The sequence below is a fragment of the Castor canadensis genome, chromosome 6, assembly GCF_047511655.1.
Source record: "Castor canadensis chromosome 6, mCasCan1.hap1v2, whole genome shotgun sequence".
NCBI lineage: Eukaryota > Metazoa > Chordata > Mammalia > Rodentia > Castoridae > Castor > Castor canadensis.
Window position 1 is genome coordinate 42,338,650 of NC_133391.1, and position 22,938 is coordinate 42,361,587.

The 22,938-nt window shown below is 46.4% G+C and overlaps 1 protein-coding gene across 4 annotated transcripts in view; it reads right to left on the minus strand.

The window, feature by feature from the left end:
• Nucleotides 1–8,439: 8,439 nt before the first annotated feature.
• The window catches only part of Dcp1b (decapping mRNA 1B), a 44,420-nt gene continuing 29,921 nt past the window's right edge, over nt 8,440–22,938 (minus strand). The window contains exons 5-11 of one of the 4 annotated variants that reach the window (XR_012448923.1): nt 22,240–22,375; nt 15,573–15,698; nt 13,254–14,072; nt 12,508–12,698; nt 10,850–11,098; nt 8,856–9,073; nt 8,643–8,752 (exon numbers count right to left, since the gene is read on the minus strand). Coding sequence is in view for 1 of the 4 variants with exons in the window: in XM_074076412.1 (XP_073932513.1) it covers nt 8,672–8,752; nt 10,850–11,098; nt 13,254–14,072; nt 15,573–15,698; nt 22,240–22,375 (1,411 nt within the window). In the remaining 3 variants the exon portion in view is untranslated. Of the gene's footprint in view, nt 8,753–8,855; nt 9,074–10,849; nt 11,099–12,507; nt 12,699–13,253; nt 14,073–15,572; nt 15,699–22,239; nt 22,376–22,938 lie in introns of all 4 variants that reach the window. The other 3 variants (XR_012448922.1, XR_012448924.1, XM_074076412.1) reach the window with 3 other exon arrangements.

The window sequence follows — 22,938 nt, forward strand, 5'->3', positions numbered from 1 at the left end:
CCAGATCACAGGCTCCCGGAGTAGGGGGGGCCACTTGTCTGCAGCCTGGTTTCTTTTAGGTGCTTAGTCTAAGGCGGCTGCTAACTGTATGGTCAAACAAGGGGATGCCTGGGGCTGGATGTTTGGCTGGGCATCTATGGTCCCCATTTTCCAAGAAGGGTCCAAGTTTATGCCTGTTGCTTGGTGGAATTATTAGTGGCTCATGCTCACAAGTATCCCAGTTAGGATGAATTATGTGGTCACCCATCCATCGATGACAACAGTATGGCTGAGAAGAGAGAACTTGGATCTCTATCATCCTTGACTTGTAGATGGTGAAGGACCTCTGCTCACCTTAAAATCCTCTAAGATGTTCTGCAGGCTTCGGCTGAAGTCGTGCTGTGGAGAAATCATTATTTCCCTCCATTGGATGCTAGAAATGACGTCAGTGTCTGGGTTAGAGACCGTTCTCTGTGACCCCATCAGTGGCCATCCCCGCTGACTAATAGCAATTGTCTAAGGTTGCCATCTGTGAAATGTCTCCAGTGCTGCCTGGTTCATAGGGGCCCTGAGTCCAGAACGGTAGAGACACTATTTTTTATTCTCTTCTACTACCTTATTCTGTGGATAGAGAAACTGACATCTGTTGACCAGGAGATGGCCAGCAAAGTAAGTCTCCTGGCCTTGCCTGCTGCTCACATTTGGATGGGGCAGCCAGTCCTGGGCAGTGGGATAAGAGGTGGCAGTTCCTCGGTCCCAGCTTCCCCTGTCCACCCTGTGTCACTCTAGTAAGCCAAGTGAGCATGTGCAGGTCCCAGTGCAAAGGAGAATGGGAGGAGTGACAGCTGGGGCAGGTGGAGGGCTCCAGGGCTGGCAAGGTGTCTGTCTGCAAGCACAGACTTACACACAGCGCCATACCCGGAGGGACGGAGCTCCCAGGAGAGGCTTTGCTGAGAGGCAGGGCCACCTTTGCCAGCACCCAGGATGCAGCAGAGCCACGTACTCATAGGATGTTGGGCTCAGAACTTGGGAGGGGGTCTGCCTGGTACTGTGGTACCCAGACCCCTCCTTGCTGTGACTGATGCTGTTCCGCTGTCAACAGCTCCAAGGAGGCCCTGGCTCAGAGAAGCACTTTGCATGGGCTCTCCTTTCCCAAGTCCAGGCTGGCCTCCCATTGCACATGCTGCTGACGCAGGTGGAAGGAGCAATTCTGCCTCCACTAGTTTGAGGCAACTAAAGAGAAATCAACTTGGATTTCCACGTTCCTCTGCTGTAAAAAGGGAACTAATACACCCTGCAGGGCTTTGAGAGGGAAAAATTAAATAGTAAAGACTGAGAACGTTGTCTGGAACCTGTTGTTGTTTTATTATTCCTAGTCCGTATTTCCTCTTTTAGTGTCATTATCATGAGACAAGTGAGCCAGGCAAGAAACCTCTTGGTCAGCCTTGACTTCTTTAAGCTCCAGGATGGTCTGTTATGAAATCATATCAATTTTGCTTCCTAAATATTTTAAAAATCTGGCCCTTCTTTTTTCTTTCTTTTTTTTTTTACATCTCAGCTGCCATCCTTTCCTACCTGGACCACTGCCCCCACCTCCCACTGGTGTCTCCACTGTTATGGATTGGATCCTGTTCCCAGAGGCTTGGTCCCCAGCTGTGGCACTACGGAGAGGTGGCAAATCCTTTAGGAGGTGGGACCTTGAGGGAGGAAGTTAGGGTGTGACCTGGAAGGGGATATTGGGATGCCTGATCTCTTCCCGTGTCTCTGTTTGCCTCCTGGTTGCCATGAGGTGAGCTGCTTTCTCTACCATGTACTCCCACAGTGGTGTGCTGCCTCACCACAGGCCCCCAGCCATGGACCGAAACCTCTGAAACTGTGAGTCAAAATGAACCTTTCCTTTTTACAAGGTGATTTTCCTCTGTTATTTTGTCACAGCAACAGAAAGCTGACCAATACCACTGCTCACCTCCCCACCCCCCAATTCCCTGCTCTACCCAGTCACCAGAGACCTATGGAGAGCTGACCGTGTCCCTTCCTGCCTGAATCCACCAATGACTTTTTGTCTGCAGTGTTTAGACTGTGCTGTTTGCAGCCACAGCTCCCACCAGTCTCTTTATCTTTTAAGTTCCAGCACACTGAATGTTTTGAATTCTCCAAATGCTTCCCACCCAATCACACCCCCACACACTTCTTGCTCTATCTTTGCTGATGCTCTCTGTTTTTCTCTGAATACCTCCATTTTTCCAACTCCTAAATATCCTTTAGGAACCACTTAGACATCACCTTCTCTGGGCCTCCAATTTGCCTCAGGTGCCCCACAATGTCTACATCTGCCAATCATTGCCCTAATGCCATCAACTTATAATTAGTCTCCTTCCAGCCTGGACTGTGTGATCCTTGGGAAGGGACCAGTTATTCGTCTTGGTGTCCTCCAGGGTCATCCATGGCTCATGCACAGAGGGCTTGACCCATGTCTGCTGCATAGATTGGGAAGGGGGGGTCCATTGTCAAGACATGCAAGGTTTGGGGAAAAGCAGCACATTTCTATTAAATGGAAAGGGAGATTTCTTTCCAGCTATCTGAAACAGAACGAGGCATATTCCTTTGACACCTTGGATTTCTTTTTCTTTCTTTCCTTTTTTTTTTTTTGTGGTACTGGGATTTGAACTCAGGGCTTCACACTTGTGAGACAGGCTCTCTTCCATTTGAGCCACAACTTCAGCCTTTTTTACTCTGGTTATTTTGGAGATAGGGTCTTGTTTTTTGCCCAGGCCAACCTGGACTGTGATTCTCCTATTTTAAGTTTCCCACTTCAGCTGGAATGACAGGCATGTGCCACCATGCCAGTCCAGTTTTTTACTGTTGAGATGGGGTCTCAAGAACTTTTTTGCCCTGGTTGGCCTGGAACCATGATCCTCCTGATCTCAGTCTCCCAATGTAGCTAGGATTATAGCGTGAGCGACTGTGTTCCACCTTTGACACCATCTGAGCAAAAGAAGCCAAGGAGGGTTGGGAAAAGCACTGAGGAGGTTGGAAACAGCAGAGAGTGGGACTGGAATCCAGATCTTTCTGACTCTAAATAATGTGCTCTTTGTATACTGCACCATGTGGGATAAGGAGCTCATGACAGCCTTGATCCTGGGATGGCCATCTTGATCTCTTGAGCCCTAAAATGGTGCAGCACCTACACACAGATGGCAGGAAGTGAGGGCAGACCTCTGGGAGGAGCTGTGCTTTCACAGCTGGCCAGTCCTTGCAGCTTCCATCTGGGGACCATGTGGAATGTCAGGCCTGGCCTGCCAGGCGTCTTCAAAGCTGGGGCTCGCACTACCTCCTCGAGTGTCCACCTCAGCCTGCCCACCTCAGTGGGATGCTCTTCTTGGCTTTTCCCCAGATACTGCACTTACGTCTCCCCAACACCCCCAGTCCTCACACTTCCAGGAAATCTGTAGATTCTGCCTCACAACTCCAGGGGCTCCCACCCTTTCTCTGCCTGTTTCGAATAACTTTTACTTCTTCCTGCTGCACGGAAGCACGGTTTGGATTTTGTACATTTCTCCAGCAGCTTCAGGGGCTCAGCCCAAGCTGCGCTCAGGGCTGGCCCAGGTGCCATCTGCCCTGCGCACCCCCGAACAACGTCAGTAACCAACAGGGATCTGCTTGCCTCCCCTCGGTGGTTTAAGACCACAGTCTGCACACGCGGGTTTATTTGTGTTCTTTTCTCAAAGCTCTAAGCTATTGGAAGGCATTACTCATAACTTAATTTGGTGAAAATCTAGCTGGATACACAAAGTTGAGTTAAATATACCAAGGAGTTGTATCCGCCTCTCTCACCCCCTAATTGTTTTTTTTTTTAATTTTTATTGTTTTATTGTTCATATGTGCATACAATGCTTGGGTCATTTCTCCCCCCTTCCCCCACCCCCTCCCTTACCACCCACTCCGCCCCCTTCCTCTCCCCCCCCTCAATACCCAGCAGAAACTATTTTGCCCTTATTTCTAATTTTGTTGTAGAGAGAGTATAAGCAATAATAGGAAGGAACAAGGGTTTTTGCTGGTTGAGATAAGGATAGCTATACAGGGCATTGACTCGCATTGATTTCCTGTGCGTGTGTGTTACCTTCTAGGTTAATTCTTTTTGATCTAACCTTTTCTCTAGTTCCTGGTCCCCTTCTCCTATTGCCCTCAGTTGCTTTTAAGGTATCTGCTTTAGTTTCTCTGTGTTGAGGACAACAAATGCTATCTAGTTTTTTAGGTGTCTTACCTATCCTCACCCCTCCTCTTGTATGCTCTTGCTTTTATCTTGTGATCAAAGTCCAATCCCCTTGTTGTGTTTGCCCTTGATCTAATGTCTCACCCCCTAATTGTTAAAGAGGCGGGGTGCAGAACCTGTGGAATCTGAAAAGGAAGTGTTCAGAAAAACGCTGGGAGGTTCACCAATGTGCAGCCAGCCAACTTGACTTCGCGAAGCATTGCTGCAGCCTGCTGACTGCAATTGTTTATCTGAACTTAATAGGACTCCACATCCCAAAGCTGGAGCAAGCTGATTTCTTTGGGGGAAAGAGGCAATGTCTCCATACAGCAGCCTCTGTGTGTGGGGGTGGGGGGGAGCTTATTTATTGCAGGTATGAAAGCAACCAATTTGTCCCTGTGGACACTCAACCCTGCATCTCCAGTCCTGCCCTGCGTGTTCTACCCCCATGAACAAAGAACTGTCATTCCAGTTCAGCTCTGAGCAGCTCACCTTCCCCACATCTGCAACGGCGAATGACTGAACTGAAGCAAAGCCTGGTATTCGAGGTGCTCACTTTTGACATGACAGCTCCCATCCTCAATGTCACACATGCCAGGGAAATGAACATGTATGAATTGCAAGTCTGTCTTTAACAGCCCAGAGAACAGAAGAGGGCTGACGTGCTCAGCAGCGGGGCTTGCTTTAGGAGATCCACATTCTTTCTGATTGGTGCTCTCATTCATGAGGCAGAAAGCACAGAGCTGTCTGCTGCAGGATATGGAAAGGGCAGGGGTTTGAACAGTTTGAAGGCACTGCCACCAGCCAACCCTTTGGAGCCTTGTGGAAGATCCTCAGGATATCTTGCCCAGGGCCAACCTTTAGGAAGGGCTGGAAGAAGCCAGTTTCAGAGGACTAAGCAGTAGTAGGGCTGGGCATGCATTTTTTTTTCAATACTGGGATTTGAACTCAGGGCCTCACACTTGTTCAGCTAAGCAGGTGCTCTACCACTTGAGCCACTCTGCCAGCCCTGTTTTGTGAATTGCCATCCTCCTGATCTCTGCTTCCTGAATAGCTAGCATTACAGGCGTGAGCCACCGGTACCCGGCACACAAGGCAGTTCTTGGAGATGCTAACACAGGTTTCTCTCACGCTGAAGGAGAGACTGAGCAATGTGTGTCTTTGGGGTGTTCAGGGGCCACAGTCCCTACTGAGTGGCATGGCTTTCTCTGGCTTTGCAAGTAAAATGTCCCCAGAGTCGAATGTACTAAAAGTTTGGTCCCCAGCATGTGAGCTACTAGATAGTGGGACCTTGAGGAGGAGGGGCCTGGGGGAGGAAGTTAGGTCACTGGGGCTGTGTCCTTGAAGGAGATATGGAGACCCATTCCGTTCTCTGTTTGCTGGCTGCATTGAGGTGAGCGGCTCTGCTCCACCACAAGCTCCCACCATGATGTGCTGCCTCACCACAGGCCCAAAAGCAACAGAGCTGGATGACCATGGATGGAAACCTCTGAATCAAGTAAACCCTTCCTCTTCAAGTTGATTAGCACAGGCATTTTGTCACAGCGATGGAAAGCTCAGCACCTTACCCATGAGTGCAGGGTAAACATCCTCATCTGGCAGAGCTCAGTATTACCTCTGTAAGGAAGGGAGGAGCGCTACTGTCTTCAGTATAGCAAAGTGACGGCAGAGACATAAATGCCCGTGTCACACTATACCCTGGGTCATGGTGGATGTCAGGCAAGGTCCCTCCATGGCTGCAGGTCCCTCGATGGGCAAAACAGACCCTGCAGGGAGCAGCTCAAGAGTGCACATCACAGGGGAGCCATTTGTGCTGCTTCTGTCCTGTCTAATCGTCATACCAGCTGGTGAAGTTCTTCTATCTTCTAAATGAGCAACAGCATCTCAGGGGGTCACCTGTCCTGGAGCTGAGGCCTATCTGCCTGACTACAAAGCTAGTGGTTTGTCCTCTGCTCCAGGCAGCCCGATTCCCAGAACTGTGCAAGGTGACATCCACTGCATTGTATGACGAAGCTGCCTTTCCCAACAGAACTCAGGGGCTCCACCTGAAATTCAGTTAGGTTAAAATTGCTGCCTGGGGCAGAGACACCCAGGAGGGGCATCTGTGACATGATGTCCCTGAATTTGGGAGGAGAGTGGGAAGAAGAAGAGTTAACTGAGACAGGCAATCTCACCTTGGTGCCTTTTGATGTATTTGTTGAAGTCAGCTTGTCTCATCTACCGCCGTACAGAAGAAACCGGTACTCCATCACCCACTGCCCTTGAAAAGGTGGCTTAGACTTTGGTCTAAATGAATCAGGCCTGCCGTTTTTCAAGTGACTGATTCCAGTTGAGAATTGAAAATGTATCATTTTTCAAAACAGATCACTGTGGCGTTGACCTAAAAAGGCCTGAGTAAAGCCAGCATGTTGCCTGGCCTCACGGGGCCAGGGCTCATTCCTCTGTCACATGGGCATTGGGGCATGGTGTCCCATGAGATGCTGCTGTGGCTGCTTTGTTCAGGCTTATTTGTTCTGTGTAGAAGTAGAAGAAGAAATATTTCATAAAATTAGTCATTCACTACTGCAAATACATTGCAAATGTTGTGAATGGAATTCATCTCCGCCAAACTAGAGAAGCACTTCAAACCTATAATTAAAAGCAGACATTTAAATTTTCATAAATTATTTATTTTAGCTAGTTATTTGCCACTGAGCCCTACACCCTCAGCCCTCAGAATTTTTTTTTTTTAAAAAGATTGGCCAGTGGTTAAGCATACCATTGATTTTGTTCCAATTTTAGCAGATGTGTTGCCAAAGTGACAGTTACCAGTGATTTGGGGACAACGGATCCCTGTATGTCTCATTCTCCTTGCCCTGTTCTCTTGTGAAGATATGTAGAGATATATGTAATTATTAACTTTGAGTATTTTGTAATTCACATGGGTTTATTACTCTGGTGGATGTTGTAGGAGGCATCAAGAAACAGGAGCTGGTCCCTTCCTAAGTCGGAGGACATACAGGTGACTCCTCAAAGCATGGGTGGAATGAGGGTGCCTGAGAAGTCAGCTCCTTCCCCACCCACGTTCTCCTCCATCGGAAAAGTGCACTGCTGTGGGAGGCAGGAGGTGGTGTTGTGTGAACCCCGTGTCTAGTGGTGTAGCTCAACAAAGGTCTACAGCTTCAAGTCCAAGCCTGAGCATCGCAAACTGTAAGGAAACCCATTTTCTTCCCAAGCCTCCATTTTATGTCCTATAAAATGAGAATAAAACCTGTCTGCCTAGCAGTAAACTAAAGATATTTTTTTATGATCCAAGAAAAGAAAAGATTTCAGAGATGCAGGCTTTATTTATTTATTTAACACTCAGCAGACACTACTTCCAACACGGCCCTTTCAGGTGAACAGCTTGGCACGTGTTCCTCTGCCTCCTTCCAATTCCAAGATTGAGCACTGATGCCCGAGAGCGCAGAAATCAAACTGCTGTGGCGCTACCTGTCCAGGGGGGCTAAGGCTTTGCCATCTGCAGTGACCTCGCCCTCAGCGCATGTTGCTAAAAATGACTGACGTCCATCGGGAGGCACAGGCGGGCAGATCCTGCCCCTGGGTCCAAACAAAGTAACATAGGTTGGGCTACACAAAGTGTCGCGGGACACTGGGGCTGTTTGTTGGCTCTCAGAACAGCTATCGCCTAGAAATGAACTGTGAAGCTTTCGGAAATAACTCCCTCCAAAGGCTGGGGAACATGCCAACTAAACTTTTCTAAATGAAATGTTGACCGGCAAGTCCTCCTGACTTCCAAAGGCTCAGCAGTCTTCGCAGGTAACTGTGGTACGGCACTGCCCCCTGGTGGTTCGCATGAGCCACGGCACAGGGAGCCCAGCACCGGGAAATGGATGAGTGTGCCAGGAGCTATTAATAAAGACACTAAGCTCTGACAACAGCCTTTTCCATGGAGAGCCTGAGTCTTCTTCAAATGGCCCCATACATCTTTAAAGAAAACATAGCCAGGTGCCAGTGGCTCACGCCTGTAATCCTAGCTACTCTGCAGGCAGAGATCAGGAGGATAGAAGTTCAAAACTTGCCAGAGCAAATAGTTCTGCCAGACCCTATCTCAAAAAAAAAAAAATCACAAAAAAGGGCTGGTGGAGTGGCTCAAGCCCCAGTACTGCAAAAAAAAAAAAAAAAAAAAAAAAAAAAGAGAGAGAAAGAAAAAATGACCTCAGCATTTACGGAGAGACCCCAGCAGACTTTTCCTACCCTCTCAATTCTTAGTGCCAGGAATACTGATGAATGTGATTCTTAAAAACCAAACACAAAAGACACTGGATTATGCAAAAACATTTTACTTCACAGTACCATCTTTAAAAAAAAAAAAAAAAAAAGGCAGAAACATTTTGGGTCCCCACACTCCTGGGCTGGAGTTCCAGAAGGACCTTGGGAATCCGTCTCCAGGCTTCCCTTTCAGATAGTCTTTCTCATGGCTGCTTGTGTCATGCTGAAGAGATAGGCTTCGTAGATTATATTTAAGAAGTTGTCATCATTCTGGAAAACAAAATCAAAAGGCCCAAGGCACCATAACTTGGGTGGCAGAAAGCAAGTTTTCCTCTCTCGGAGCTGAATGGGCCCTGGATGCTAAGACGCTCACCTCGGCTTGCTTGTGCTGCAGCTGCGGGGTTTCCTGCATACATGGATGTGAAGGGGGCCTGGAGGAAGAGCTGCTGGCTTTTGACAGTCAGTATGTGGAGTGGCAAGTGCTCACGACACACAGCACAGCTGGGCAGCCCAGCCATGTGACGACATGTAACAAGGTTTGCTCATGAAAAGCAGGATCTGCCAGTGAAGACCCAGGTCCTTAACACCAAGCTGGGTGGGGAGGAGATGATCTAGGTCACAAAGCTTGATTAGGACCATGCTGGTAGTTCTTAAAAGTCCAGCCCACCATGTGTACGTGCTGTCTTGGGCATTAATTAGGACTGTACCCACAACATGCTTCATTGCTACCTTATCAAAGCCATCATAATTCTTCCCATGAGCTGTGGAAAGTTTCTGGCCTTGACAAGTGGGCAGCTGACTGGGAGGTTCTACTAAGGGCTGAGAGAGAACCCAGGTCTAATCAGGGGTTTTCTTGTCTCTGAATGCAAAAGGCTTCTTTCTTCCTCCCACTCAAAGCCTTTGAAGCTTTAGCAGTTCACCTGCACTTCACATCTTCCCTTCATTCTTTGTGCCACACAAACACAGTTAGAATCATTGTCATGCAATGAGGAGAAAGATGTTATCCCTTCCTCCTACAAAGTGACCACAAAGTCCCTCTGCATGACACTGTGTGCTAACAAAGGGGACTACAGACAGCCCAGTGGCTTCTAGCAGAGAGGCAGGAAGAGCCATCCAGGCCACATGGAGAAGCAAAGAATGAAGGGAATGAGTTTCTAAGTAGCAAGGTGTAGTGTCCTGGGACAATGTAATCTGAACGGTACAAGCCAGGAAAAGCACAGGTCTTTAAGAATCAAACTTAAAACGGGCTGTTTTCTTCATTGTTCACAGGTGACTTTTCTAAATTCTCATGAATTTATCATGAATAGCTTAACTGGGTGGGAAAAACTTTAATCCTGATAAATTAAAAAAAGTAAAACAATTTACTTCTGGTACTACCTATTTCTAGATCTGTTATCTTTTAAAAAATGTTTTACAAATAGATTGAGGCTAGCTTGCTCTCTCACAGCCTGCTCCATAGGCCACCTGAGCTTAAAGGCCAACAGCCTCCCAACTCTCCTAACTAAGGGCTCTAAGTCTGGCACTTTCCAAGGCCTGTCACCTATGGTGGGCTGTGCCTAGCTCAGTGGACAGTCCCTGTAATACTCATGTTATTAACATGACTCCCAGGTCTATGGCAGGAGCCAGGAGCACTCTGGAGCCAGGGAGGGTGGGATCCCACCTCTGCTATTTACTGATTGTGTAACCTCAGGTCAGTCACTTGGCTTCAGCGTCCTGTCATAAAACAGGAGAGATTTAATAGAGGTTTGTGTGAGGATTGAAAATAGTGCTCAGCTCAAAGCTCTAAGTGCCAGCTATCATTGGCATTACTTTTATTTCACAGAGATGAGGGAGGCAAGGGGCTGACAAGGAGGATTGTCATTCCATCCTGCCCTAATTAGCTGGTTTCAAACCCACTTGTAACCCTGCCTATAGCCCTCATGCCTGGCACTCGCCTTCTTGCCTGCTTCCTCTCTGTTTCGCCATCTGCAGAGCTCAGGACTATGGCTCACCCAAGTGGCCCTCACGACCATTTCCCAATGGTGGGTGCTCTCTATTTGGGTACCCTGTGGCAGAGTGCCCTCAGTGACAGCCCTGTCATCAGTGCATGCTTCCTTCTTTCCTGACAGGTGACAGCTGGGAGGCCTTAGTCAGTCCTCCCAATTACAAATCCCTTGAAGGGTTCAGACACCCAAAGCCATAATTAGCATTCTAAATATTGTCTGGTTGGCTGAGTTCAGAGCCAGAGCCATGGGGATAGGGTGTAGGGTGAGCTGTTGTGCTCCTGGAGTACTAGGCAGACAGTGGCCAGCTGAGCCTGTATCTCACAGTCATCACAGTAGGTGGAGGGTTGGTAAGGTGAGAAGAGAGGTAGGGCTGCCTTCCTACCTGGACAAGGTACAGCAGTGCTTCCTGGAGCTGCAGCCTGGTGAGTGGGCTGCAGGTGATGGCAGAGGGCTCCGGGTTCTTCAAGGGTAGGAGGAGGCCAGGGGAGGCAGCTCGTGGTTCCTGGCCTCCCAGAGGCAAAAGGCCACTTTGTTTTTCCCTCTGCGCGGCACAGGAGGATTGTGTGAACACCATGGGGGACATGAGCAGAGAAGGAGCCACTGTAGCTGGGATGCACTGTGGCGAGATGACCTGCTCACAGCAAAGGCAGACACAGAAGGCAGGATTAAGGAGTGACCCACTAAAAGCAGAGACACAGAGATTAAGAGGCCTCTTGCTCAAAGGGCTCACAGCTCACAGGGAAGGTAAGTGTTAACTATGCCCTGGTTCCCTAGGTGGGAAGGGCTCACAGGACAACTGATTCCTGCTCCACTCTCTGTGTATTCTGAGTATTCTCCTTGGTGGCTACTAAGCACCTGGAATAGTCAGCTCTGCTGACTGCTGCAGCCACTGCATATACAACTTGACCTCCGGGTGAGATTTTTTTCATTATTTTGCAACATGCATTTAGGACTGCTGGTCTTACCCAGGATAGCTGGCCACCACTCTAACCTGAGGTCCAACCACCCATGTGAGTGACTGCATGTGCTGCCCTGGCTCTCCCAGAAGAGGGACCTTGGGAGAGCAGGCCTGCTGCCCTCTGCTGCCACTAGGAGGGGCCGTGATTTCTGGGGTTCACCCCTCTGGTCCTTCCCTAGGTGACCTGCCTGCTTTTCCAGGCTGGCATGGTGGGGCAGGCCCGGGGCTGCCTGGCACTCTGTGCTGCTGTGACCTGTTTGGTGAGTCTGTCTCACTCATTTGGATGACAGACCTCAAACCAAGTTTTTCTGTGGCTTTTCCAGTTATGCAATGACATTCTGATCCCCAACTGACTGACTCCTACAGCTATCATGTGTTTCTAACTCAGGTAAGAAGGAATGTTACTTCTCAGCCTCCGAATACTCCAAGGAACTCGTGAGTAGGGGAGAGAAGCCCATAATTTACAAGCTGCAGTAATTTTAGCGTCAGTCCCTTGGCATCTCTCGGGGCAGGAGTTGGCCTAGAGGAAGGCAGGCTGTTTGTTTCTCTAACTTTCCCTGTTGGATGTGAGGAGAGGCCCAGAGCACTGCCGCTCCTCAGAGAGGAGATGCAGTGCTAACAAGAGCACAGCGTGGGCTGACAGAATGTACACTTTCCTTACTTGGCTCTTGACATTTGTGAGTACTGCAAAAAAAATTATGTATGCAGAAATTTAAGTTAGACTATTAACCTGATTTTCTCATTCTAAGTTATCAAAGAGGGAAAAAAAACCCAGACATTTTAAAAAATGGGGACAACACTACATGGAAATGAAGGAGAGGGTATATTATACACATTATCTCCACAGGAGAAGCACTCAGATGTAGGATTTTAATACATAAGAAATGAGAACACCTTGACTCAGGGTCTGTCACACAGACTTTGGCACATGTCGATGGACTTTGTTTTTAAAAAGTGAAACATTCCCGAGGAGCTATTAGGAGCTACACGGCAAGAGGTCACATGTAACTCGTGGGGAGAACACTAGGATCTTTAACCCAGCGCATTTTCAGTGAATCTGAAGGAAAACGATCCCACCAGACCTCCAGATGTCACCAGAGGCAGATGGCCAACAGCCTGTGGTCTTCTCTGTTCCCAGGCACTGGTGGGTAGAGAACCATCTTCTCAGCAGGACACATGCTTCTAGAAATTGCTTTTCCCCTTTGCAGTCTGTGCATGGAGGGCGGAGATGGGTTGCACATCTATCGCTCCCTGATCTCCCTGTGCTGATGATCTAGAGGTCAATGAACAGGCTGTACCATTAATGTGTTTTTTCTGTTAAGTCCAAGAACTTACAGGATTGCGGGCTCTGTAGAAGTAGGGAGTTGTTTTCTCCATCACTGTGCAGCATAATGCTACACAATGTGGGAAGTGCTCAGCATCCATTAGGTCATTTAAGTATTCATTAAATCAATGAGAGAGCAATAACTAGCCATGGAGTAAAAAACAAGAAGTCAGATGTTTGGGTTACAGAATGATCTTAGAGCAGACCACTGAAGTTTCCATAGTCAAAGACTAGGGTTTTGTTCCATGTCTGTGCTGGTCTTCAGCCCTTACAACATTTTGAGGATTTAACTCTACAAACTCTCCCTAAAAGGAGGGTGGTGGTCCCCAACTGTTGAGCAGGCTCTCCCCACCAGGGAAGAGAGGTGAGACAAGAGGTATGGAGACACAGAGAGGGGTCCCTGGCCCTTTCTAAGTAGAAGTGTGTGTGACACAAGGTCCCTATAGCATAGACGTGGACAGTAAATGGTGCTACATTACAGTAATATGTTTTTCCCCAGTTTACCTGCAGAAGAGGAGCCTGCTTCTCCATGCTGGATGCCTTGCTGATCCAGGCCTCCAAGGGCTTCCCTGTCCTGGAGCTCTGGGCTACCACAGGGAACTTGGCTGCCAAGGCCGGCCGGTGGGCCACCTGCAGTTGCTGCTCCTGCTGCACAGCCTGGAGCTTTCTCAGCAGCTCCTGAGGGGGGAGCGCCCCAGGGTTGCTTGCCTGACCACCAGGAAGGGGCAGCGCTGGGCTCCCCAGTGGGCACTGCTCCTTCCCGGGAGCCTGATGTCCTCGTGGAGGTGGGAAGGGGCCATTGAAATACCCCAGCTGTGGAGCTGTGGGGATGGCAGCAGAGAGGGCAGCTGGGCTGGCAGGGGTTGGTGCAGTAGCATTGTACTTGTTCACTGCCCCTGGGCTACTCTGGAGCTTCTCTAGTAGGTTCTGGGTTCTGGAAGCACTTTGTGTGCCATGGGAAGTCCTGATGTTCTGCGGAGACCCAGGCTGGATAGGTCCAGAGAGAACTGCCCCCATAGGGTGGGTGCCATCGGCTTCGCAGGGCCGCTGCTCAGGCAGCTCTGACAGTGGGTGCAGGTCTGTGCTCCTGACCATGAGTTTCTGAATGGCTGGGCAGAGCTGCTTCTCCACAGGGGGTGAGGGCATTCTGGGCTCCTCATAGGAAAGGGAGCGCACAACTCCCTGCCGAACAGGAAGCTTCTCCTGCTGCTGCCGCTGCTGCTGGGGGATCAGTGGGGGCTCCATGGTCCCCTGACAAGGCATTTTGTCATGCTTTCCAAACAGAGCTGTCAAGGATAAGTGTCGGGACTCATGGTCTAAAGTCTGGAAAAAACAGATATTATAAATAGGTCCACATACAATTTGGTTACAGGGAGCTACAAAACATAACTTACCTGATGACTTAAAGGATCAATTAGAGAAGATGAAAAAATTATGAACTTGAAAACTGTATGACCTTTTTAATGCCAAGTATTTTCACAACATTCTCTCCTCCCACCCCAAGACAGTTGTTATAGTTCAGTATCTATTGATTGACAATAGATTGATTGATCATAGGCATATGATCCTAGAGGGGCCTGGGGTTCACAGATGGGCACCACTACAATGGTCACTACAAGGTAAACTATCTCTACAACAAGAAGTCCATCTGAGACTGCAGAGTACAAGAGGTATTGGGAAAACACGGGGAAAGGAGGATTTCAGATGCTTGGTAGCTTTTCACAGAGCTGGAAAGAAACATGTCATTTAATCTAACTTGGTCTTTTCGCCTATATACCAGTGGCTATAAAAAAAAAGTCATCAGAAGGGCCAGGTGTGGTGGTTCACACCTATAATCCCAGCTACATGGGAGGCTTGTAGGTACAAGGATCCTGGTCCTTGGCTGACCCCACACAAAAAGCACAAGACTGTATCTGAAAGATAATTAAAGCAAAAAGGGCTGGGGGCATGGTTCAAGTGGTAGAGTGCTCATCTAGCAAGTGGGAGGCCCTGAGTTCAAACTTCATACCAACAGCCAAAAAAAAACTCAGGTTTTTTTTGTTCCATGCTGGTTTCTCTATTAAAATATATTAAAAATTCCCATGGAAGGCAATAAAAAGAAAGCTAAAAGAACTCAGAAGACTTCTTTGTTGAAAAAGTCAATATCAAACTTCAAGTAGCTAGTCTTATGTCTCTGGCCTCCACGTTCATTTTCAGAGCAGATTTAAACTGATTCCATGAGAAGCCCTTTAATTAGGACTGTCATGAAGTGACAGACACAACACAAATGGGACTTGAGTATGTGCTTGCGAGCAAGCCTCATGACCACTGTGCTGTTCTGAACCATGTAGAGGACATACTGTCCACACACACCTGTACAAAAGCTGCTGTAGCCTCTTGTCCTCAGATCTGCAGGGTATTACACCACTCCTCCCCACACTCACCAAAGCTGTGGCCATGCCAAATGCCCAGGCCCCAGTACTGTGCCCTGGAGAGAGGAGGTGCTCTGAACCGTTCTGTTCCATTTTGCTGATAGGGCGGCTATGACTCCAGTGGCCTTGGAAGCCACCTACCCAGAAGAACATGAACCCAATGGTAACACTGGTCACCTCTGACAATGTTATCATCCGTTATTTTTAAAAATCATTATTTCCTAAGGACACAAGCCAAATGCCCCAAGGGAACAGTTAAGTTGTCAATACTGAAAAAATCTCTAATCTAGCACTGGTTTTCTTGAACTTACTTTGCGCCCCTCAGCAGCACCAGGCCCTTTCCCTCCCCTTACTGGGGTAAAAGCTCATGGGAACCCTGAAGAGGTGCCACATGAGGAAGCAGGACCCATACCTGGCTGGGCTGTAGGCCCCGATGCTGCTGGCTGTCACTGGGCTTCACTGGGATTGGTTTAATGACATTGGGGTTGTCACAGATGGCAGAACTGGTTATCTGTTTTGGCTCAGAACAGGTTTTACACTGAAATGGAAAAAAACCCAAACACTTCATTTTTGGTGTCAAAGTGTTAGTGTTTTTCAAAAACCATATCTTCTTGCTTCTTATGGCTATTTTTTTGGATATGTTTTCCCACACAAAGGATAATTCCTTAAACATCTCTGGTATGAACTCCATTTGGGTATAAATTAGTTTCAAATTACGTTTTCTTACTCGCACAATTTGGTGCCCTAAAGTATCACCACAGCATCAGCCCAGATGGTCTTCGATGCTTGGATAATTAGAAGGTATATATTTGCTAAAGAAGGAGTAGTTTTAAAATCCAGTGTTCTAATGCTTTTCAATATCTGCACTGGGGTAGGCGCTGTCCTCCCTGACCTTACAGGGGACTTGCTGGAGACACTCCACCCGAACAGCTCAAGCTTTCTGGCTGACATACCAAAAGCACTCATTTAAAAACAATTCACTCACATCACCTTTGTTGAATTCCTCACCTCCTGCATAAATAGAATAATTCAGATCTGAGTGTCCTAGTCTACTCACTACAAATGAGAATGCCATAGGGAGAATTTTCATATGTGGACTCACCACTGTCACTAACCTAGTCATCCATGTGCTTGCCAAAACAGCAGGCCCAGAGCAAAGAGCATGGCAGTGATGTTGCTGTCTACTTTGTTGACACACACACACACACACACACAGCAATACAGGGCCAAGTGTGGTGACCCAACACTGGGGAGGTAGCGATCAGGGGGAATCGAGGTTCAATGCCAGCCTGGGTAAAAAGTTCTTGAGATCTTATTTCAACCAATAAAAACTGGGCATGGTGGTACACACCTGTCATCACACTTACCCAGAAAGCATAAGCAGGACCACAGTCCAGGCTGCATAAATGCAAGATCCTAGCTAAAAAAATAATCAAAGCAAAAAGGGCTGGGAGCATGGCTCAAGTGGTAGAGCACCTGCCTCAAAAGTTCAAGGTCTTGTGTTCAACCCCCCAGTACTCCAAAAAAAAAAAAAAAAAAAGGCAACATAAAAACAGTACCACTTGCATCATTAGTCAAGGGGACAGTCAAGGTCTCAGCCTGGAAACACTCCCACTGCCTCTGACCTGGAACAAGCTACAAGCACAGTTTCTTCACCCAGGAACCCAAGGTTCCTGATGTGTTATTGGGGAATACTTCCCAATTTAAGTCTATAGGATGTGCACCTAGGTTTGTAAGGTCAACCATACAAATGTCTAACTAACTTCTTCCAAGAATTCTGTCAATTACCTGGCTATTTGGCACTAGTATTAAGTGGGATGTGAAGACACTTTACATCATAAAGTGTTACTTCTCATCCTTCTTAGGTGAATGGTGTGGTTTTGTGGGCCAACTGGCCAGGCCTTCCAATGACATGGATAGTCAAGACCAGGAAAGACAAGGTTACAGCCTAAGACAGCATGAAATGCCTTTAACTTCCACTTGCTTTTTAAAAGAGGCCAGGCGTGGTGGCTCACGTGTGTAATCCCAGTTACTTTGGAGTTGGAGATTGGAAGGATCATCGTTCAAGGTCAGCCCAGGCAAAAATTTAGTGAGACTCTCATCTCAGTGGAAAAAGCTGGGTGTGGTGGTACACTCCCGTAGTCCCAGGTCCAAAGCTGGCCCCAGGCAAAAACACAAGATCCTATCCAAAAACTAACTACATCAAAATAGAGCCGGGGGTGTGCCTCAAATGGAAAAGTGCTACCTAGTAAGCACAAGGTCCTACAGAAAGAAAGGAAGAAGAGAGGAAGGAATGTTTACTTTCAATAAATGACTTTTTCTGTACATTTTCTTTAACTCTTGTTATGCTTTTCTCAGATAGCTTTTTTTTTGAGGCAGGGTTGTGCTATGGAGCCCAAGCTGGCTTCTAACACTCAGCTTCCAAAGTAACAGGGTTATAGGCTGTGCTACCATGCCTGGCTGGAAACTTTTTCTGCTTAAACGGCGTCTCTAGGAGTTATTTTCTATGTCACAATTGCCTACTATGTGGAGGCCTTGCTTTGTAAATTTGATATCAAATTGCTCGATACTCTACCTCTTACTTTTCTATGCTTCTTAGGACCCAAATAATTTTAAAATACTTGGAAAAAACCTGGTTTTTGAAAACGTGTATAACGGATTCTTCACAGTGAACCTGAAGATTTCTTTAAAACCTCAAAAACTACACCAAAGAATGTCATTTCATATGTGCACATATATACAAACATAAGCGTCTTTGGGTTGTGGGATTACAGACCATTTTCCTTTAATTAGATTGTGGATTGGTACATAATAGCTGAGGCACAACGTGGCGCTCTGATGACGTGGACACTGCAATAATCCATCAGGTAACCAGCACACCCGGCCCTCCTATGCTTACGTCCTTGTGCCGCAGAACATCAGGGTTGATTGCTCCTTCCTCACTGTGCTCATCCACGGCCTCTGCACCCTCACTCTCCCTCCCCTCCCCAGTCTGCATAACCGCTATTCTGCTTTTCATGAGTTCTACATTTTTAGATTCCACATAGGAGTTAAAATCATGCAGTATTTACCTTCTTGTGCCAGGCTTATTTCACTAAATATAATGTCCTCCAGATTCACCCATGTTGTCACAAATGACAGGATTTCACCCCTTTGATGACTGGATAGTATTCCACTGTGTCTCTCTGTGTGTGTATTCTTTGCTTTTTATACTTTTTGGAATTTTCTCTTTGAACAGTAAAAGTCTACATTTTAGGGCTGGATGAGTGGCTCAAGTGGTAGAGTGCCTGCCTACCAAGCGTGAGGCCCCAAGTTCAAACCCTGGTACTACTACACAAAAAAAAGACTGAATTTGGTAAGTCACTACTATATTCAGAAAAGAACCATTAATTCATTCAAGGCCAGCCTAGGCTAGTTGGTGAGACCCTGTCTCAAAAGGTGGGGGGACAAAGAATCTGAATAGGTATTTTTTCAAAAGAAGGCATACAGATGCTCAACAAGTATATAAAATGTGTGGCTGGAGGTGTGACTGTGGTAGATCATCCACCCAGGATGCACAAGGTCCAGGTTCTGTGCCCAGCATCACACACTCCAAATAAATAAATAAATAAATACGAAGCTCAATGTCACTAATCAGGGACAAAGCTACATGAGATGCCACTCACCCCAGTAAGAATGGCTTTTATCAAAAACAAGAGCTGCAAATGTGGGTGTGATGTGGAGAAAAGGGAACTGTGCACTCACTGTGGATGGGGTGCAAATTAGCACAACCATTATGGGAAAACAGTGTGCGGCTCCTTAAAAAGCTAAAAGTAGAACTACCATAAGCTCCAGCAATACCACTTCAGGGTACATATCCACAGAAATGAAATGAGCATTTCAAAGAGACATCTGCATTTGTGTTCAGTGCAGCAGGAGTCACAACAGCCGTGATGCGGGTCAACCAACCGTGGTGTCCACCGACAGATGAGTGGATAAAGAACACATGAGACAGACAGACACACACACATGGGGCATTGTCAGCCCTTTGAAAAATAGAAATCCATTCATTAGTGACATGGACAAACCTAGACAACATCACGTTAAGTGAAATAAGTCAGGCACGCAAAGACAATCACCACATGACCTCACTCATGTGTGGGATCTAAAAGAGTAGGACGCTTAGGAGCAGAGACAGAATGGTGGTTCTCAGAGGCTGAGGGTACTGCAGAGACATTGGACAAAGAACACACAGCTACACAGAAGGAATCAGTCCAAGAGATCTACTGCATCTCATGGTGACTAGTTAACAACAATGAACTGTACACTTGAAAACTGCACAGATTTTAAGTGTTCTCACCACAAAAAATGCCAAGTATGGAGTAAATAGATAGGTGAGTTATCTTGATTTAGTCATTCCATCATGCATACATGTACCAAAATATGTTGTACACCATAATACAATTTTTATTTTTCCATTAAAATTTTTTTAAATAGTTTAAAAGTTAAAACAAACAAAAAAGGATTCTAGAAGCACAAAGGATCTCAGAAGTCTGAGTTTGATACTTATCCAGAGGAGTGAAATTCTTCATGACAACACACTATGCAGTTATCCACTCTCTTCTTAAACCCTCCCAATCATGGAGACTCACTTCCCACAGCATTCTTGTTCCTTTCTCACCCTCTTTCCACTTCCCACCTTCCTTACACCAGGCCTACTTTACTTATGGTCTCCACATTGTCTAAAAGGTCTATGTGCAGGAGAGGGGGGGCAACAGAGATGGAAGGAAGTTTCTACAATGCAACAGAAGTTCATAGCGGCATAGACATCTAACTGAGTCTGAAATGGGCTTGAAACTCTGATCATATCTGGACCGGTGAAGAAGGGACAGAAGAGCATGAGAAAAGGCAGGGAAGCATTCAGGAAACAACACTGTTACTGTGGCAGGTGTTCCCAGATGGTGTTATGGAATGCCTGAGGATTCCAAGGACTCATAAACTAGGTAATGACAAACCAAGGATTTAGACCAGGATAGGGCAGTACTTCTAGTAAGTTACATTATGTCATGTGGCTATTAATGGAAGAAGAAATAGTTTCTTTTAATATTTATCTCACAGATCAATTGACATTATGTTTACAACATGTATTTGATTTTTATAGAAAAGCAGCATATTCAATGATTAAACATCTGCATTTCATGTCAGCATTATAAAACTTTAGGGGCATAAAGATGAACAGAACATTGTTTTAACCTCAACTAGTTTATACTATAGTGGGAGAAGCTGACTGAACTGTGCCAAATGAGGAAGAACAAAGTAAGTTCTACATAGAAAAAGCCTGGGGAGTCCAGCATAAAAAATAATTTGAGAAAAGAGATCTATGAAAACTTCCTGTTTAAAGAGGCCATGAAGAACATGTAGATTCTGAAGAGCCAACAAAATGAGGGGGACAATATTCAAGTGTCAAGTGATGGCCTGAATGCAATCTCCAAAGTTGTGTGTGAGTGTTCTGAGTGCAGGTTGGTCTGTTACGTGATGGTCAGGCAGGTGAGGCCAGGAGGAGACCCAGGAAGGAGGCTTTGGAAACAAAACTCACTACACTCACAGGTCCCGGAAACCAGAGTCACCACATGGGCCACACTGCAGGGAGGAGGGCAGGATCAGGAGTAGGGAGCTCAGGCCAGAGCCTTCACTGGAGTGCCTAGGGAAGGCAGGGCAGGCGGGCATGTGCAACAGTGCAGGTCCGGTGGTGTGATTAATTCTGGTGGGCTCTTAGCTGTGGGTGACACCTGGGTGCCTGATCCCCTCCCGGGGTACCAGATAGAGTAGGCATCAGCCTGGATTGGCTGGCTTACAGCTCAGAGGCTGAGCCCTTGCTGTAGAGGGAACTGGCTAGGCTGGGAGGGGGATGGGCAGTCTCTCCCCAGTCACAAAGGTTTTCAAGATGTCAAAACATAACATACAGAGATTAAAAATATCCACAGGGGCTAGGGGTGCAGCTCAGTGGTCAAACACCTGCCTAGCATATATGAGGCCCTGACCGCCTTCCTCAGCACTGTAAAAATAAATAGTTACCAACACAATGTGTGTGTGCTTAATATCTACATTTATTGTTTATTTACCACTGTTGGGCTGTCTTTATAGGACATAAGTTCCAAGAGGAGCAGAGTTGTCATCTTTTAAAGATTAACTCTAGTGTGCCTAATACAATACAATTAATAAAGTAAAATTATTTAATTATGTGACTAGCTGCCAAATGGCTACCAGTTGCCTCAACACCACCTGTTTAAAAATCCATGCAAACAGCTGATCTGAAATAGTTACCTTTATTATATCCAAAACCTCAATATGTACTAAGTCTAATTCTGGACTTCTTCTCCAGTCCCATTGTTCTACTGGCTGTTTATGTATAAATACCATCAATCTGCACTCTTTTAAATGTCTGTAATTCAATTTGTAATATCAGACAAAGCTTGCTCCATCCCTTGCCTTCTTTGCCAGGGGTTTCCTAGCTATTTCTTGTATATTTCTCCACATGAACCTTAAAAACCACTTGTCAGGCTCCACAGAAAGAAGGAAAAGAAAAACTAATAGTATTTGTTGAAGGATTGCCTCAAATTTAGAGATCTAAGAACTGAGAGCTTTATGCTCGGTTTTCTTATCCAAGAATATGGCAAACACGTCCACTTGTTCAAGTCTATTTTTATGCTTATTTATTTATTCATTTTTTTGGAGACAGGGTCTTGCTGGCCTAGAACTCTTAATCCTCCTTCCAGGTGTTGGAACTGCAGGTGTGCACCACAATCTCCTGGCTTGTGAATTTTATTACAAAAGGTTTTATGAAATCTGTCACTATTATAAATAGGGTCTTTCTCTTCTAGTCAATCTTCCAAGTAGCCATAGTTAGTTTATATGAAGGCTATTGATTTCCCACACTACCTCTTGATGTACTTCAAAATAAACAGTCTTCTTTAGCCTATGAAAAGCAAATGAAGATTTTATTTTTCATACAATTTTGCTTGGAATGGCCCTAATCTTTCTCAGTGACAATATTCCCCCGGTGGAATTTAAGTATGCTTCATGAGAAAGAGCAAACGCACCTTTGTGTACTCATCTTTGGCCTTCGTGAGCATTCGTAGGATGTCTACTTCTTTGCCCTCTCTTGAATTGAGGATCATAGGGGAGATTCCAGCTCCAGCTTCTTGATGGGCTTTCAACTGTTCAGACTGAGTTAGGCTAGGAAAACAAAGGGGAAGGTTCCCGCAGAAAAATCTCCTTAACACAAATGGTTTCTTTGTTTTATTTTTGCCTTATCATACGTTAATAATACAAGGGGATTTCACTGTGGAAATTCTGTGAGTGAGTACAATGTATCTTGAACAGGTTCGTCCCTTCCATTATATTCCCATTCTCCCTTTCTATTCCCTCATCCCCTTTCAAGCGGTGCTTGTTGGGCTTCACTACTTATGAATATGGGCAGCGCACTTCCATCCCCTCTACCCCTTAGTTCTGTTCCTTTCCCCTCCTTCTTACTGATCCCCCCAGGCAGTCCCCCACACACATCCATGTCCCATTATTATTATATTATCATGATGGAAAATGGGTGGAACTGGAGTTCACCATGCTCAGCGAAATAAGCCAAGCTCAAAAAGGCCACATATCACATGTTGTCACTTGGTTGTGGAACCTGGACACAAATGGTCTCTAAAACCATAGCAGTTTTTACTCAGCCAGTTTCAACTGTTACAACCATATTAAAAATAAGACTGCTTAGACATTTAAGGAAGAAAAATGACAGC